At 37.5% G+C, this 18,558-nt stretch overlaps 1 protein-coding gene across 1 annotated transcript in view; it reads left to right on the top strand.

The window, feature by feature from the left end:
- The window catches only part of LOC124616598 (hemicentin-1), a 1,150,083-nt gene that overhangs the window by 1,087,159 nt on the left and 44,366 nt on the right, over positions 1–18,558 (top strand). The window contains exons 17-19 of the mRNA XM_047144918.1: positions 2,133–2,536; positions 2,784–2,855; positions 11,131–11,270. Coding sequence (XP_047000874.1) covers positions 2,133–2,536; positions 2,784–2,855; positions 11,131–11,270 — 616 coding nt within the window. The remainder of the gene's footprint in view (positions 1–2,132; positions 2,537–2,783; positions 2,856–11,130; positions 11,271–18,558) is intronic.

The raw sequence follows: 18,558 nt of genomic DNA, 5'->3' as shown, positions 1-18,558 counted from the left end.
TGTTTCAGGAGTCACATTCATCTTGCATTGTGCATTGTGCAGCTATGTTTGTAATCAGAGCATAGAACACATCATCTTGCAGATAACCCAACAGTCGGAGGTCACACAGATTGATATCAGATGATCTGGATGGCCAGGCTATGGAGAAATGATGGCTGATAATTCCATCATTTCCAAAATGCCTCTGCAGCACTGTTTCCATTGGCAGTGCAGTGTGTAGAAGAGCACCGCCTTGCATAAAAATGACCCTAAGCACAAGTGCATGCTGTTGAAGGGTTGGAATGACATCAGTGTGCAAAAGCTTCTCATAGAGTTCACCAGTGACAGTACAGGTAACCGGGTACACAGGATCCATTTTCTCAAAATATATGATCCTGCAATAAACGATACTGCCAATGCACACCACACAGTTACCTTAGCAGAATGAAGGGGTACTAGTAGATTTGCGGGTGGATTTTCAATTCTCTGTATTCTGCACTTCTGTTTATTGACCTGTCCTTGGAGATGGAAGTGGGCTTTGTCTGTACACAGAGTGTTCCGTGTCCATTCACCATCCACCTTCAGGTGAGCAAAAAATTCTAGAGTAAATGTTTGTCTTGCTGGCAGGTCAGTATGAAGAAACTTCTGAACTTAGGTAATTTTGTATCAGTAGTAATGCAGGACGTTTCATAGAATTTTATGTGCCATGCTCACAGGCATGTCCAAAGTTTGAGCAATTCCCCATGCACTGCATGGGGGCACACCTACACTCAATCCCTCATGCAAAGCTGTAGTGACATTTTCTGCTGATGTCGGATCAATTGGTTTCCTACCTCTGTCATATTTTACTTTAGAAGTGCTTGTCTTTTCAAATTTTGTAATCATTTTACCCAGACTCCTGGCAGACATCAGTCCAACAGCTTTTTCCAGACCCTTGAGTGTCCAGAACTTTGCAGAGCTACTGATCCACAGTCACTGTTCTTGTAAAAGAGTTTTATTAGCAGCATGTGATCCTGTATTGAGACAGTCAGTTTGAGCATCACCAATACAAACTGAGGAACATCCATATACCGCGCATCTTTTATTCTGCTGCTTGCAGTGGCTATCCAGTAGAAAAATTGAACATTACTAGTGTTCCTTTTTTTATCCCATAACTTTTTCCATTACAATTTGACATCATTCTGAGCAGTGGATCATTTTTTTTACAGCATTTTGAAACTGGAACTTTAATTATAATCACTCTGCACATCAAAAGCAAAATTCACTGGTGAAAATTATAAAATATAAATTGTTAATATTGATGACAGATGACAGGCACATATAAAAATGCAAGAAACTGTCCTAACTTTTGGGACTTAATAGTTTTTTTTTTTTTTTTTTTTTTTTTTTTTTTAGTTAGTAAAGAGGAATAGGTTGCAGGAGAGGCTGCTCACTTAGACTCCAGGATTTATTGTGAAGATAAAGGAGATAAAGATGAAAGGGAAGTTGTCAGAATGAGTAGGAGTCAAATATTGTGCATTGCTAAGCACTGTGTGATCTTCAGTCCAGAGTATCTGTGCAGATGTTCATCACATAAAAAGAAGGGCAATATGATTAATCATGAATTTGTCTGACTCACAAAAACTGTCTCAAAATTACTCAAAAACCTGACCTTCTAGATGCAAGAAGAACAATGCCCATAATGCTGTGAGAATCTATTTCAGAATTTCAAAAAGCAGTTTTCTGTGACAAATCAGGAAACATCCTTCAGCTTCCAGCAGGTGCAGAGAAGTATAAACAATCATTAATTGCATAGTCCACCCATCTTGAAGTGAGGAAAAACTGTAATATGTGCCACAATAAGGAGTATTCCTTGCCATTCGGTGTACAGTAATTTATACCATATAGACACAGATGTAGAATCCATTAAGACTCTAAATGTTACATGGTATATAAAAGAGATTATTTTCAGTGGTCAAATTGTTAAAAAGTTATGCTGAGCTTATCTATTTCCCATCACCTATCAAAAGCTTGTTTCCCTTTTAACAAGCATGACTGATACCATTTAGAATATGTGTTGATGCTTAACATTGTGACTGCATGCATAAAATGAATAATATGCATTAAATGCTGAGAGTTGTGCTAGCACTTTTTCCTTGTATATTGTGATACAGCCCAGATGGCAACGCAAGTGTAACACCATCTCAGAACCCAGCACGCCCAGTCCACAAGTGGCCACTACGTCCAGGGGTCCTAGTGCATGTGAACGGATCGCATAGTTTGAATTTTGGAAGATTGCATCAAACTACACATGACAGTGCTGCTAGCTCTAACACTCCAAATTACAGTCTACCTTACTCAAGTAATACTATGCCGAAAAACTTAGCAGCAAGGAAGGAGCGTACAAAGAAGTGTACGCGCAAACTGAAACAGAGACGTGCAGTTAGTTTAAGTAGCCTACGCCATGATGACACTAACCAACACAGTAGAGCAAACAAAATAAGACAAATGTTTGTGAATGATGGTACAAAATACCATTGTGATACATTACCTGGCATCTTTCATGGAAAATCAGGAGGTAAGTGCTTCTGTCCATCATCACTTCTTTGTTATTTTCAAGCAGAAAAAAAGTGCTTGTCTTATGATTTTTGTTTATTATTATAATAATTTCTAACTTCATTGCACTTTTTGTTGACTAATGAGTAGTTGTACTTACTACTTTTCAGTTACTCTTAGTAACAGCTTGTTTGTAATTTATGATTTTTAAGCTCTTACTATTTTATGCTTGTGTTTTGCATGGTTTGTATTTTATTTTATGCTTATAGTGGTGACTTTCAAGAAGTTAGAAGGCCCAATCAACTACAGCGTATCACGGAAACGAAAAAAACCTGGATCAGGTCAGTAGTTTTAGCAGCTGTAAAACTAGTAGGAAACTGACTGTGCATGACTGAAGACCATAGTCTATGCTACAGAGTATGAAGCATTGAAACTGAATAACTGTTATATCACTGTGTGACAATAAATGATAAACCATTACCAATTCCTATGAAAATTCCTCAGCACTGTGAATGACAGGAATAAATAAAACCTGAAAACAAAACCAAGTAACAACTGTTAAATGACAGTTTTTCTGTTAATCATCATCTCCTGACTCTGTCCCTCACACTTCTTTCTGTCTTCCTCATTACTTTCTTTCCTTCTTTCTGACTATTCTACTGGCCTAAGGGAGCAATGTTGCTAACTCAGGCACCAGCTTGTACTCCCCTGTTCATGAGACCACTGAGCACACTTTATTAGCCTGCTCTTCTTCAAGAAACTACTTTAGTCCAGAAACAGTCATACAGCAAAAAGTCCAAGATGAAATTGAAAACAGAATTACAAGGTAGCAAAAGACCAGCATTATGTGTAGTTTTAACTGTCAGAAACCACGTTGTGGAATCCTAATAGTCAGCTAAAGTACAATTTTAAAGTTAAAAATCAAAACAGTTTTGGTCACATAATAATATTTATTCCAATGGTGGCCAGTTTCGGTCTGTTTGCCGATCATCTTCAGGCTATTAACTAATGGTGGCAGGTAGAGGTGATGAACAGAGCAGGTATCATTTGCTGAAAGAGGAACAATAATTATTCTGTGGAGTATGAAGAACTGAAACTGAATAACTGTTGTATCACCACATGACAGTAAGTTATAAATAGTTATGAACATCTCTTACTAAAATTCTTGAGCGCTGTGAGTGACTGGAAGAAATAAAAACTGAAAACAAAACAAAGCCAAACATGTTAAATTATATGTCTTTCAACAGGCTGTGCCTGAACTGTTCCCCAGCTCTACCTGCCACCATCATAGAATTGCCTGAAGAGAGTCTGCAGATAGACTGATTACCATTTTAATAAACATTTTATGTGATCAAAACTGTTTTAATTTTTGACTTTAAAATTTCACATTGAGATGAGTTATTCCAATCATGTTTACAAAAAGTATAATTATCTAAAAATTTCTTCTTGAAGTATCTACAGCAAAAAAGTTTGGAAACTGCTGACACAACACTATTCAGTCCTTGAAACAAATAATGGACGTTCCAGGTTGCAATATCAACAATGAAGAAAAGGATAGATTGCTACTCACTGTAACAGTGACTCGTTGAGTTGCAGGCAGGCACAAAACACAACACATTCACACAAGCAAGTACACCTCACATACATGACTGCTGCCACCACCAGCTCCAACTGAAATTCCGGTCAGAACTGCTGGTGGTAGCAGTCATGTGTACGTGAGGTTTTAATTGCTTGTGTGAATGTATGTGTGTGTTTCCTTTGTGGAAGAAAGCTTTCACCGAAAGCAATAATGTGTAACAGCCTTTTTATTGTGTCCTGTTGCAACTCAATGAATCATCTTTACAGTGACTAACAATCTATCCAATCGTTAAAACAGTTTCTTCAGTAAAAAGAAAGAAATATATTGTTTCCACTTACTCATACCACATATAAATAGTTTGCTAGTTGTGCTATACAGCTTTTAGATAGATATCATCATTAATGTAGTTCCACTAACAACCGATTATGGATAACCATGTTATCATCCCTAGCTTTCATTACAATCAAGCTCGTGCACACTACAACATGGCCCTTTGGTCATATGTGTGGGATGAAATATAGAGAAGAAATAAAAATTTCACAGAAGCTCTCTTTTCCACTATACATACAATTTCTTGTGTTAAAGTAATGGGAAGTCAAGGTAACAACTCATGTATTGTTGGATTGAGTAGTCAACGGGCACATAAACAATGCAGAAAATGTTGCCAAAGTTGTGGAGATAGTTAATGTAACAAACAATACAGATGCATGGCTATAGTGTTCTGGCTGACTTAAGTTTTGCCAGCTGACTGAGGTGAGCGATTGTGTCAGGTGGAGGGGGTGAGATGACGTGATGAAGGAATGGGGGAAGAGTAACTGCAGTTAGGACATAGATGTAGCAAGGTAATGAACTAGCATTGTGGCACTGGTGTGCTCATCCTGGTATGGGCAGGGTGCATATAGTACATGATGAACTGAAGGAACAAGTGGGGATAGTATGGGAGAAAATTAGGAACATCCTTAACATAATCCATTTCACCTGTCCCAAAGTGGTATTTCACAATTCATCCAATCTGTTTAATGTCTTGGCCCATCATTTTGCCACACATACTCCCAACCTCTTTCCACAAGATTCTGATGCAAGATCTGTCCTTTGCATCCTTGCAGCACATCATATTCCAGTCCAGTCACAGACATATCCTCCCATGTCATAGGCATTGCCACCTTTGGAAATAGTTATGTGATTATTGCATGATCTTGTGTATATGGGAATAATCATGGTCCATTTGTCCACCCAAATGAATTGCTTCTGCCAAATTGTTTCCAAAAGTTCCAAGTGGCAGAATATGCTTCACCTTAATGGCCACTTTAGAACCCCTTACCCAAGGAGGACTGCAGTACCAGAACTGTAGTCAGTTGGCACATTGTAACCATGTATGTGTGCTTTATATTAGAAATGGAAAATGCAGTATGGAGTAACAACAATACGGAGGAGGCATTGCATCAGAGACAACAGACACAATGAAAGGAAAAAGAATTCTAGATATATTCAACTATCAAAGAAACTCCTTCACCAGACATAGGAAACTCACACACTTTCATACAAAAAAAAAGCAATTTTTGCTGAATTGGGTAGTGGGGGCACAGAAGAGACATGGCGTGGGTAAGGGCAAGAATAACAGGGTAAAGATGAGGGAAGATGCTTGTGCTGCCTTTGGGAGTACGAGGGAAGGGGACAGTGCTTGACTTCAGTGACTGCTTCAGAGCCTGTACCATCTGGATTCTTGCCACCAACATGAGTTTACATCTTCTACCACCATGCCCTGCTATCCCTCCCCCTCCCCCTCCCTCCCTGCCTCATGCCTCTTCTGTACCCCACTACTCATGTCCTCTCTGTCCCCACTACCCACCCCAGCAAAGATTGCTGCTTACCTCAGATGCAGCCACAGTCAGGCCCTAACACCCAGAGAGGTCAAAGGCATATGCATGTAAATTATGCTTGTGTGAATGTATGTGGTTTTTCTGTCTCTGATGAAGGACTTAGCCCACTATCTGAATGTGTGTCTACTTTTTTTCATTGTGCCTGTCTGCACTCAACACCTCCTCTATGTGGTGAGTAGCAATCTATCCTTTCCATGTACTGTGTTTCTTCACAAATTAAGCAATGTTGTTGCTCATGTTTAAGTGCCTTGCTCAATGACTCAACTATATGGTGAGTGGTTATGATTACTGCTTCCATTATTGGTGTTCTACCCAGAATGTTTCAGTAACATATCATTATGATAAAACTGTTCATTTTCTAAAGTTTGCCCTACTTGTCTGAAATGTTGATTGTAGTTTTCTTAAGATTAAAGCATCTGCAGCTTAAGCCCACCTAGTTAGCCGTGCAGTCTTAATGCACTGCTTTGCAGGCGGGTAGGCACGAATCTGCCAGCAGGTTAGTGTCTAGGTCCGGTGTGCCGGCCAGTCTGTGGATGGTTTTTAAGGCGTTTTTCCATCTACCTCGGCGAATGTGGGCTGGTTCCCCTTATTTCACCTCAGTTACACTATGTCGGCTATTGCTGTGCAAACACTTTTTCCACATACACTTACACCATAATTACTCTACCGCGCAAGCATTGGGTTACACTTGTCTGGTGTGAGATGTTCCTTTGGGGGGGGGGGGGGAGACTGCAAAATAACCCTGGGTTTGGTGTGGGGTGGCAGTGGGATGAGTGGACTGCTGTAGCCTGTTGTTGGGTTGTGTACCACTGCGAGCTACAGCAGGATGAAGCCTGTCTGTCATTTCTAGGTCCCCAGTTCCATAAATACAATCTGTAGCTCAAACTAGCTGGGTACTGTCTCAATATTAGGACAAGGATAGACTGCTACCCACCTTAAGAATGACCTGAAAGCACAACAAAAAGACTGTTACACACTATAGCTTTCATGTGTTTTCTTTGCTAAAGAAGGCGTTGCCCAAATGCTATAACGTTTTAACAGTTTTTTCGTTGTGCCTGTCTGCAACTCAACAGGTCATCTTTATGGTGAATAGCAATCTATCCTTTTCCTAATAGTTTTGATATTCCAACCTGGAGTTTCCATAGGTACTGTCTCATTCATTTCTGAATGTAAATTTCCATAAGAATGTGGTATTTCCTTCTTCTTTGTTATAGTTTTTCCCCTGTGTTATTCTATGGCAAAATGTCATTGAGAGTTGTATTACCCTACTGAAATCACGTATTCATTACCAATATTCTTCCAAAATCCTGCAATACAAAATACTTAAATTGTTAGTTATAAGACCACAGCATTCTTCCTGAGTTATCTTATCATCTCCATCTCACCATAGCATTAATACATTGGAAGTTAAACACATGGCTGAAAATTGTATGTTGCAGCTGGCATGTAGTTGCTGTAGAGGTGTGTTAAGTATGGTTAATCATATAAATTTTTGACTTGTTCTTGTTTATTGTCACAGTTTTTCAAAATCTGTTACATTTTGTCCAAGTTTCATGTTTTATGCCTTTTGTCCTTAATTCTATTGATTGTATATTGAGTTCCAGGAAATGAGAATGGCTCAATCTCATTTTGCACACACAGAGCAGTTACTCAGAAAAGAATTATAAAATTATAAAAAAGACACATAATCAGCAGAATTTACTTGTCAATTGCACCACAATAACTGGAAGAATTATAAAAATTGATAGTTCAGGTACATTCAGTTTCCAAGAAAGAATTATTGGATTTGAAAACATATCAATATTGGTTTTCTTGGATATTTCCTACTTCCACTTTATATATTGACCCATAGAAGAGACAATTTGTTAAAATTTTGTATCCTATGTATGTAACAGGGGCACTAAATAAGTAACGCAACACTTTTTTCTCTGAAAGCAGGTTGGTTTTATTCATACTTCTGATACACCATGATACTCCCCACTCATTTGGCTATGAAACCCTATTTTTCAACTTAATCTCTATTCAATGTGACAACCTTATGTCACCTTACTGAGAGGGCCTTATTTGCCTACATGGTATCGCTCTACTGGTAGATGTCACAGACAATGTCTTGCTGCATCAATAAACTCCTCATCACCCACATACTGCTTCCCATGGAGTGTATCCTTCATTGGGCTAGACAGATAGAAGCCACTAGGTGAGAGGTCTGTGCTGTAGGGTGGATGAGAAAGAACAGTCCATCCAAGTTTTGTGAGCTCCTCCTGGGTGCGGAGACTTGTGTGAAGCCTTGCGTTGTCATGGAGAAGGATAAGTTCATTTGCATTTTTGTGACGATGAACTTGCTGAAATTATTTCTTCAATATTATGAGGGTAGCAATATGCTTCAGAGTTGATTGTTGTACATGATGGAGGACATCAAACAGAATAACACCTTCAGATTCCCAGGAGACTGTCACCATGACTATACCAGCTGAGGGTGCAGCTTTGAAGTTTGTCTTTGGAGGGGAGGTGGTGTGGTGGCAATCCATGGATTGCTGTTTTGTTTCTGGTTCGAAGTGATGAACTCGCATTTCAACACCTGTGGCTAGTTCATCAAAAATTGTTATGATCAGCCTCATAACACACAAGTAATTCCACACAGTTGGTTCTTTAGTTGCTCTTTATAATCGTCTGTTATGCAGTGAGGAACCCAGTGAGCACACATTTTTGAGTACACCAGCTGGTGGATGAGTGTGTCAGCACTGCCAACAGAGATGTCTAATTGAACAGTGAGTTTTTGATTGTGATCCGTCAATCACCTCGAATGAGAGTGCCCACATGTTCCAACATTGCAGGAATCTCGGTTATGTGCAGCCAGGAGATCAAACAGGTTTAGGAACCTTGTTGTGATGATGACAGATGCCTCGCCCAATGATTCACCATGCATTTGCTCACTACCAGGTCTCTGTAGACGTTCTGCATGTGTCTATGAATATCTGTGATGTTCTGTTTTTCCAGGAAAAAAATCTCAATGACAACTCTCTGCTTTCAATGCACCTCCATTACAGATTCCAGGCTACTTATAACACTGACATCTATCGGAACTTCATGAAACTATAGGGGCTGCAGCAGGTACAGTCCATGATGTCCCACAACAAATTCTGCATTTTTTCAGTCGAAATTGGCCAAGAAAATAAATATGTTGCATTACTTATTGAATGCCCCTCATAACTAGGCCTCCATTTGGAACTGAACGATCAAAATCTGGAAGGGATTTGCAAACAAACAACTATTTTGAAAATTTGCAACAGTTACAGCAAAAAATTGGTGCAGCATAAAGTATTGGAAAAGAATTATTATGACAATACTGAGTCAAATACAGGTGCACTCTTGTATTTTACCTAAATGTCCTTTGCGAAAGACTTACGTGAAATTCTACTACTGGAATATGAAGGTATAGGCTATTATTTGGTATCTTGCATAACACGTAATGTGAATGCTTGGTCCACAATGAGTTGTTGGCACTTGTGGAAGTTACCACCCTTGGAGCTCCAAATTATATGGACAGTACTCTACACATTTAAATTACTCTCACCTTGGTGCACCCTATCTTTTTGCTGTCTGCTACCTCCTTTCCTTATTGAGTATTCTTTCTTTTGCACTCATTTTTCTTTGTCCTTTATATCTCTTTTACTTTCAGTTCATTAACACCAGCTGTTTTATCCTTTCTCTTGAAAGGGCTTTAAGTCAGTCTTCAGTAATTTCACTTTCTTTAGCAAATTTATTTTTTGAATTATCATAGTCAGAAATCCAATTCTCATGATAATTCTGTCATACCCCCTTACCATACAATTATACCATTGCATTTCTGTAGATCTTTTTTCTTTTCTTTTAGGCACAAATGCCTACGTTTCATAGGTATTTAGCTACAGTCACTACTTAAGATTCTTCTTATAAATTCCTAGGAGATGTAAGGACTGAATAATGACAGGGAAGTTTCAAAAGAATGAACCATTCATCAAGAACAAATTTGAAGCTCAGATAGTGCATAAATAAGTTTGATTTACAACAGTCTGCCAATTCTTCATGTTGCGTGTCTTTTTTGTAGAATGTTTTGTCATGTTAGGTTAGTGACTAACCTATTTTACACACTGCCTTTTGTACTTGTCCCTTAATATAATTGCTTAGCTTTTGCATATACAGAATATCTTGGAATAAATATCTAGAAGAATGACTTGCAATTTGTTCCCTTAAGGCACTACACATGGTATGTGTGAATTGTAATTTCTGAGATTGGATCAGTTTGCCATCTGCCCCAATTTTAAAGGCATTTCCCACCAGCTGAAATGCAGTGCGGTGCTATCGTGTTCATTGTGTAGGTGTTCAAATTAAGACTGATATTATCAAAGTAATTTACTCATAGATATAATTAAGCTATTAATGTTCTATGAAAATCAAGCAGTGAATAAATTTGTAACCTTCAGTAGATTATTTGAAAAAGGTGAGGACATTCATCTTTTTTGTGATTTGTTATATATTTCAAATGTGTCGTATGTACTGACTTAGAAAATATATTCAAATCCAATAATTTTTGTGTGCCTCTGATTAGTGTCATTCTTCATGTACTAAGACTCCATCTGTAGGTTGTAGGAAGATTAGGTTTTCTTCCTTTTTTTTAAATTTGTGATATTACTAGATTCTAAATTTCAGACTCAGCCATAATTTTCTTCTCTTTGTGTTACCTAAGTAAACACAAATCAGTCATTACATTCCTGAAATTCTTGTAATTTGTTTGGAGATGGACTATTCCTCCCTCATTGTGTTTATCTGTACCTGAAGAACTGTAGGGAACGTAATGGCTTCTTTCCTTTTGAGTGTCATGGTCATGATTCTCCCATCTGTCTATTCGTGCTTTCATTACCTATTAATGTTCTTGAAGCTGGTACTATTACTGTTATTTGTACACTGCAGCAAATCTGGAAATATATATCAACATCTTTCCCAGTCTTTAACTTTCTGGAAAGTGAAATTATCAGTCATATTCACTTATCTTTTACAAGGCATGTTTATTTCATTACAGTTGTCGATTATTCTAGACTAAAATATAAGTGTCTGCTGCATATATTAAATTATTCAGCATTTTTACGGTATATACAGATGCATAACATATTTTTTTAGGCCCAAATCCATCAGCTACCAAAGATAAATCAAAGCCTGACTTGACCTCATCTTTAGGTGATGGCCTTCTTCAGCCAGATGGGGACAAGGCATTTTATGAAAATCTGCCATTTCATGGTATGCAGTCAGCACCAAACAAGGTAAATAAACAAATATTTTCAATTTTGTAACATTACTCAGTAAATAAACTAAAACTTTTCATTTTTGCAACATGATGAAAATTACCTCATCTTACCACAGAATTCGTCAAACATGAACTTTGTTTTTAATGCTGTGTTGCTGCTTTTTTTCCTATGTAGCTATTGGTATATCTCACTATATATATCATAACCCGATTTACTAAAAGTAAATACTACATAAATACTGAATACTTTGGCTAGTATGCTACATCATTATGCATAGTATTGCTCCTACTGCTATTCTTTCATGCTGGTTGAACTTTTTATTTCAATGACTACAAAGCTAGTAAATATTTATCTGGTGTGCAATTGATATTTTAAGATGCAAAACTTTGTTCATGACAATGGGCCGCTTCATTCAAAAATTGCTGCAGGAAAGCATTTAACATTATATAAACATTTGGCCCAAAAAGCTTCTCCATGCGATTAACACAGTTTGAAAATGCTTAGCAAAGCCATATATTTGATGTTACTGGCGAAACACCTGCTTAGAAATATTTAAGAGTTAGAAATTACAATAATGACTGCAAAACATTAGTTGTTCGTTAAATTTAAGAAAAAACCGAAAGTTACTAGCATCTGCCAGCTCTACCATAGCTTCAGCGGACAATTCATGCACTAAAAGTTTAAAATCTCACAAAATGTTAACTGTTGAAAATATTACAAACTACAAGTGAAAGCTGTCAGTAAGTTCGATTTATATTGGTCCTGCAGAATGGACATTGTCAAAATTTTCAGGACCTGCAAATAAAAATAAAGAAATATACATCACTAAGGTTTGGATCATCAATGTCAACACAAGCTAACTGAGTTCTGCATAGCAACAGGGAAAACAATGAAACACCTGCATATAAAGAATTCATTGTCAACCACATTTGTGCATCATAACTATCCTTTATGAGTAGATTTTTTTGTAGGCACACATTCTGAGACTAAATTTGTGGTGTGGTTCAAAGTAGTATCACTTTCAATATCTCACACATTCCCATCAGGTTAGTGACTCACCATAGATTTGCAACTAGTCATTGCCTGCATGGTCTTTGCTGCTGCCAATGTCCTATGCACCCTGGTCAGAAATGTAGACTATCACTAGTGAAGAAGCTATGCAAACTGTTTAACATCTTGTCATATGTTGAAAACTATTATTTATAGTAATTCCTAATTAGGATTGGGAAATATATTCTACCAAACTGTTTTGTGATTTTAGTGTCACAGTCTCTAAGACACCAAACTTTTAAGTGTGGATAAGTAATTTCACTTCCATTTCGGGGGAAATGCTGTTGCCCATGCTACAACTTGGCCCCTAATGTAATAAGGCAACAATGATTTTACTTCAAGGCTGTTTTGTTACAGCTGCCCACATGATAACAAGTCAGTTTCATACCGTCTTTTGCTGTTGCTGTAACATTGTTCCCACAGAATTTTCAGGTCAACAGAAAGAGTAGAAGCTATTTTGTCGGTAACACTTTGCACCACTACACCATTTAAATAATGGGAAGTCAGTGGGGTAGGTCAGGGTTGCACTACATAGAGAACACAGATACTTGGCTATAGCAGGGTACATATGGAGTGCATATAAGGTTTTTATAGGCTAAGCTGTTGTTCGATGTCCTGTGATGAACATTCACCAGTCAATACACACAGAGTGGATATTTTAAATGTTAAGATTTTAACAGTAAATTTCCAAAGCATTTGAGACAAAGTTGCTGAATTTATTGCTGTCCTGTAAAGCTGCCCAGTTCAAATTACACTTATAACTGGCAGTTGGATGAAACCTGAAGTAGAAAGCTTCAAAATATTTAAAGAGACATGAATCATTTATTGACAAGAGAAGTAAGACATCAAGAGGGGGGGGGGGGGGGGGGGGGGGTGAGTGTTCATTGCAGTCTATAAACATATTGCATCAACTGAAGTTGAAATTGAGTTTGGCTGCAGGGCATGAAAAACTACTCTAAGTAAATTCAAATCAATCAATGTATGTTTCTACCATCAACCCAATTCCACTGTAATTGTTGGAGAATCATCCAGAGAAAGCCTTTGTTCAGTAGTGTGGATGTATCCTGATCATGAGGTATTAGCTACTGAGTATAGACTGGAAAGTCTGTGTACCTGTTGCAGGTGGTACAGGTCATCCAAAGAAGTCCTGCACATTCTCTCTGAAAACCATCTTGGCCATCTAGTGCAACAACTCACATGTAATGGAAATATTTTAGGCCTTGTAGCTATAAATATGCCAACTTGATTGACACTGTCAGCAATGAGACGGGACCAGTGGTCACAATGTCATCATAGCCATGATAGTTACTAAAGTTAATAAATCCAACAAGAAGGCTAAAGAGAGTTTTATGCTGGAAAGAGCAGATAAGTAATTGTGAGCCTCCTTCTTGGACAATGAATGGATGTCATTTAGTTCCAGTATGATGGACATAGGGGAATTATGGGCAAAGTATAAACTGATTGTAAATCATGTTCTGGGAGGTGTGTGCCAAGTAAGTGGTTTAAGGATGGAAAACACCTACCACAGTTTGATAACAAAATTCAGGAAATGGGAAAACAGAGATTGTTGCACTCTCAATTTAAAAAAATGCTGAAATGGCAACTGGAAAAATTCAGTAGAAATTGATGTGCCTATAAAAAGATCAGTGCATGAAGCATTCAACAACTACTATAGTCATATGCTAACAAAAGATCATGGTGAGAATCCTAGAAAATTCTGGTCCTATGGAAACTCACTAATTGGGTAAAAGGCTTCGATTCAGCCACTTGTAGACCAGTGTGGTGTGCCAACAGAAGACAGCAAAAGTAAATCTGAAGTTTTAAATCTCATGTTTAAAAAATGATTCACCCCGGAGGACCATAAAGACATACCATCATTTGACAACTGCACAAGCTCCCGTATGCAAGTTATATGAATAGGCATCCCTGATGTTGAAAAACGAATGAAACAAATAAGTTGCTAGGTCCAGATGGAGTCTCAATTCAGGATTACAGAGAATACTTCTTGGCATTGGCCTCATAACCATGGATGAAGGGCAACAGGTAGGTGCCACATTCTAGATTTTTGGAAAGTGTTTGCCACAGTACCATATTGCAGACTATTAACAAAGGTCTGAACAAATGGGGTAGATTCCCAAATATGTGAGTGGATTGATGACATTTTAAGTACTACATTGTCTTGGATGGTGAGTGTTCATTGGAGACATAGGTATCATTAGGAGAGCCCCATTTAAGTGTAATAGGACCACTCTTTTTCTTTTGTGGATAGGGTGAGCAGCAATCTGTGATAGTTTACTGATGATGTTGAAGCATATGTGAAAGTGTTGTCTTTGAGTGATTGTAAGAGTATACACAATTATTTGGATAGAATTTCTATTTGGTGTGATGAGTGGAAACTTACTCTAAATATGGAAAAATGATAGCTAATGGTGAATAGTAGGAAAAACAATCCCATTGTGTTCAAATATATTGGTATGCTGCTTCACACTGTGATGTCTATTAAATATCCAAGTGTAGGATTGCTAAGAGAATGAAATAGAATGAGCAGATTGGTTGTAGGGAAGGGGAGTGGTCAACTTTGGTTTATTGGCAGAAATATGGCAAGTATAGTTCATATGTAAGGGAGATTGCATACATACTGCTTGAGTGTTTTGGATCCCTACCAGGTTGAGTTAAGGGAAGACATCAAATCAGTTCAGAGACATACTGCTAGGTTTGTTACCAGTCAGTGCAGCCTCCACACAAGTATTACGGAAATGCTCCGTGAACTCAAACAGGAATTCCTGAAGGAAAGAAGACTTTTTTCATGAAACATTATTGAGAAAGTCCAGAGAACCAGCATTTTTAACATATTGCAGAACAATGCTACTGCCACCAATATGTAATTCACATAAGGATCGTGATGACGAGGTTAGATAAGTTGAGGCGCATACAGAAGCATATGGACCATTGTTGTTTGCTTCCTAATTTGGGCAGGAAAGGGAATGACACAGTGGTACAGAGATTCCTTCACCATACATTACATGATGGCTTGTGAACTATGTATTTCATCCATGGCACCCTTACCCTATCGAATTCCATCCCATTTGGGTAATTTTTTTCCTTAGAGTATAAAACTCTCCATTCACATATAAATTAGCTTTATCTGTATATAGTGTGTCTGCATCCATCTACACACACATTTCACAAAGCATTGTGATGTACATGGCAGAGAAAATGTAGTTTTTGTACAGTTTGTGTTTCACCCATTATGCAATCTTAATATAATGATCTGGATCATCCTTGGTGAGTTGCTGTAACATTTGTATTTTCTAAGTCTACCATTTATGTGTAGTCAAAATCTTCATTATTTGTGTTCTGCTGGCTCCCATTTACTGCAAGATACAGCAAGTACTGCAGTCTAGTTTACTGCACAATGCCAGAACAGCAGTTGTTGCTTCATCTGTAGCCATTTTCGACCATCCAGCATTTGGTGTATCTGCAGCAGATCCAGTTTCACAGAAATTCACAAGATGTTTCACCACTGCATTTTGGATAACAAGTGATACTTCTGGGTCATACTGGTTGGAGCCTCTGCAGTAATATAGCTGCTCCTGTCTTCTAATGTCAGGATGATCTCAATGCATTTTGTCACTGTTAACCTCTATCAGGGAATGAATAAAGCTGGGCTCAAATGAAAGACCCTATTGTTTTTCTTGTGTAATGCTCTATCTGTTTAATATGTTACATGACCTCTATTCCATATGAAAATTACGAGTTGCTTTCAAGATGATGGCATTCAAAATGGCAGCTGTGTTGGTAACATAGCCCTGCATGTCTTAGTCCTCTCCCATCTCATACGACTTGACTTTGAATTTCTATTTATCCACTTGTTTTTGTTTTAGGAGGGTGATTCCACATGTGTGGACAACCCTGTGTATGTTAGTATGTTATGTTGGCAGAGTTGGGAAACTGCAAAATCTGGTCCTAGCTGATAGCATCTTCCTGTTGAAAAGCTTTTTAGAGCCTGCAGAGCTTAACACACCCACATTAAAGATGGATCACTATGTTCTGTAGTTTCTTTCCATATTTCATATTGAAGAGTCATAGAAGTTAACAATGCACACCAGCACACCTCTCCTTGCTGGCTAAATTATCATGAAGATAGTTGGGATTTGACATATCCACCACAGGGTGCATTAGTGAGTTTGTTCACAGAAGTAGGCACGTAGTCTAATGTGATCTTAGATTGCATGAGAGAACTACTGAAAACTGTTATGAAGTGTCATGGTTAACCCAGACACTGTTCACAGTGGATGTTAAACACAAGCCTCATGGTACTACTGGTGAAAACACAACAGCAAAGTCCTCACACTTGGAGATATTAAGTTTTCTAGTACAAACTGTGTTATACCACATCTGTAAATCTACATTCTCTTGCTATAAGTCTTTTAATCTGACTTTGGTTGATTTAAATAATCGTTTGAGATATACTTGTCTTTTCAGTAACCACCTCACAATAAGCAACTCATGATTTATTATTATAGTTTTTTTTTTTTTTTCATTTCTTGAATGAGCAGTGAAAGGGAATGTTTCACAAAACAGTGTGAAAATATTTTAGTAGACAACTGAGATTGAAATATTACAGAGACAACTGAGATTGAAATATTGCAGAGACAGGGCAATAAAATGTGCAACAGAAGATGTAAGATTAGAAACTGAGAGTTTGTGAGATAATTATGAATTAAAAAGTGGTTTAATATGTGTGTACATAAAAGAATGAATTAGTTAACAGTTGTCATTGGACCTAATGGAAGTGTCAAATTATATCTATTCTAAATTTACTGTTCTTATATAAGTTTCATAGGATAAAACCATTTTATTTTTCTATGTTTCTAAGATAGTTAAGAAACATTGAGAAAATATATCCATTTTTTTACAAGTTCACCATGCCTAATTCACTATTCTTTGTCACACAGTAATTGAAACTGCTGGATGGAACATGAGTAATGGAATGAGGAAAAGACAACCACTCACCACACAGAGGAGGCAGTGCACAAAAGATAGGCACATAAAATTGAACAAAAGTATGCACAGAGAGAAAATAGAGAAATATATTTTCTCAAGACTGCAGCCATGTGCTATGTCAGTCTGCAGCACCAGGAGAACGTTACCATCTGTTTGGGTGTATACATGCACTCACATGTTTGTGTACACACATGCTCTAAGCAAGACAAAAGCTTGAAAGCTGAGCTATATTTTTTAGCTTCTTGTTTATGGAGTTCTCTACTGTTCAGTGCCTCTACTTTGTAGTGAGTGGTTCCTTTACTCATATCATTGCTATTACATTTGCATACATAATTACAACCCACAGTTCATTGGAAAGTGGGGTTATCTTGTAATTCTTCATATCGTTACCATGCACATTACTGATATTAATTAAATTAGAGGGTAATATTTATTTAAAGCTTTCCCTCTTTTAGGATGGTTGTTACACATCTCTACTTGTTTCTGAGACAGCTGTTTAAGTGAATCCATTTTTTATCTGTAAATGCAGTAAGTTAATCATTACTGATATAGTTTTCATTGACCAGCATGTGTAGAATGTAAAATCTTTAAAAAGCATGAAACTTCATGAGGAGATTGTATAAATGTGTCTCTCATGATTGTGTTTGCGTGGACAATTCATACCACTCATACTTTGAATCAGTGTTCCTTTGCTGTGGTCTTGTCAGTTTTGGGTTTGAAAAATAGCAGTTACAGAAAACCTTCAGTTGATGACAGTTAAATGCAGTTACATCTCTTCCACCATTTAAGAATTTATCAATAGATATTAACCTTTCAAGTCAATAGTTTCTTTCTCATGCTTAGCATTGTGGTGGTAGCTTACATTGCCAAGTGGTACAGGAATGCAGTGTTTTATTAAGACTGCTCTAGCTTAGGAATTTTTTGTTGAAAATTAGCATAATTTTCAGGAACTGTTAATAATAGGCTTACATTTAAAACATACATCATTACTTAAAATTAACTTTCAGGTAGTATACTTTGAAGCCATCTTCGAAATAAACTGATACATGACAACCTCTTCCTGTGAGTTTCCAGCCGTTTTGTTGTGAGACACCGCCTGAAATTTATATGTGCATCTTCCTTGGTCTTTGCAGTGGATTGATAAACAATAAATTAACTATGCACTGAAATATTCAGTGGCACTCTAAATATTTTCACATACCAGTTTAACACCTTTTTTCTGTCTATGAGGACAGATTTCTTCCAA

This window comes from Schistocerca americana, chromosome 5, assembly GCF_021461395.2.
Source record: "Schistocerca americana isolate TAMUIC-IGC-003095 chromosome 5, iqSchAmer2.1, whole genome shotgun sequence".
Lineage (NCBI taxonomy): Eukaryota > Metazoa > Arthropoda > Insecta > Orthoptera > Acrididae > Schistocerca > Schistocerca americana.
Note: the sequence above shows the minus strand (reverse complement) of the source record. Positions and strands in the feature narration are given on the sequence as shown.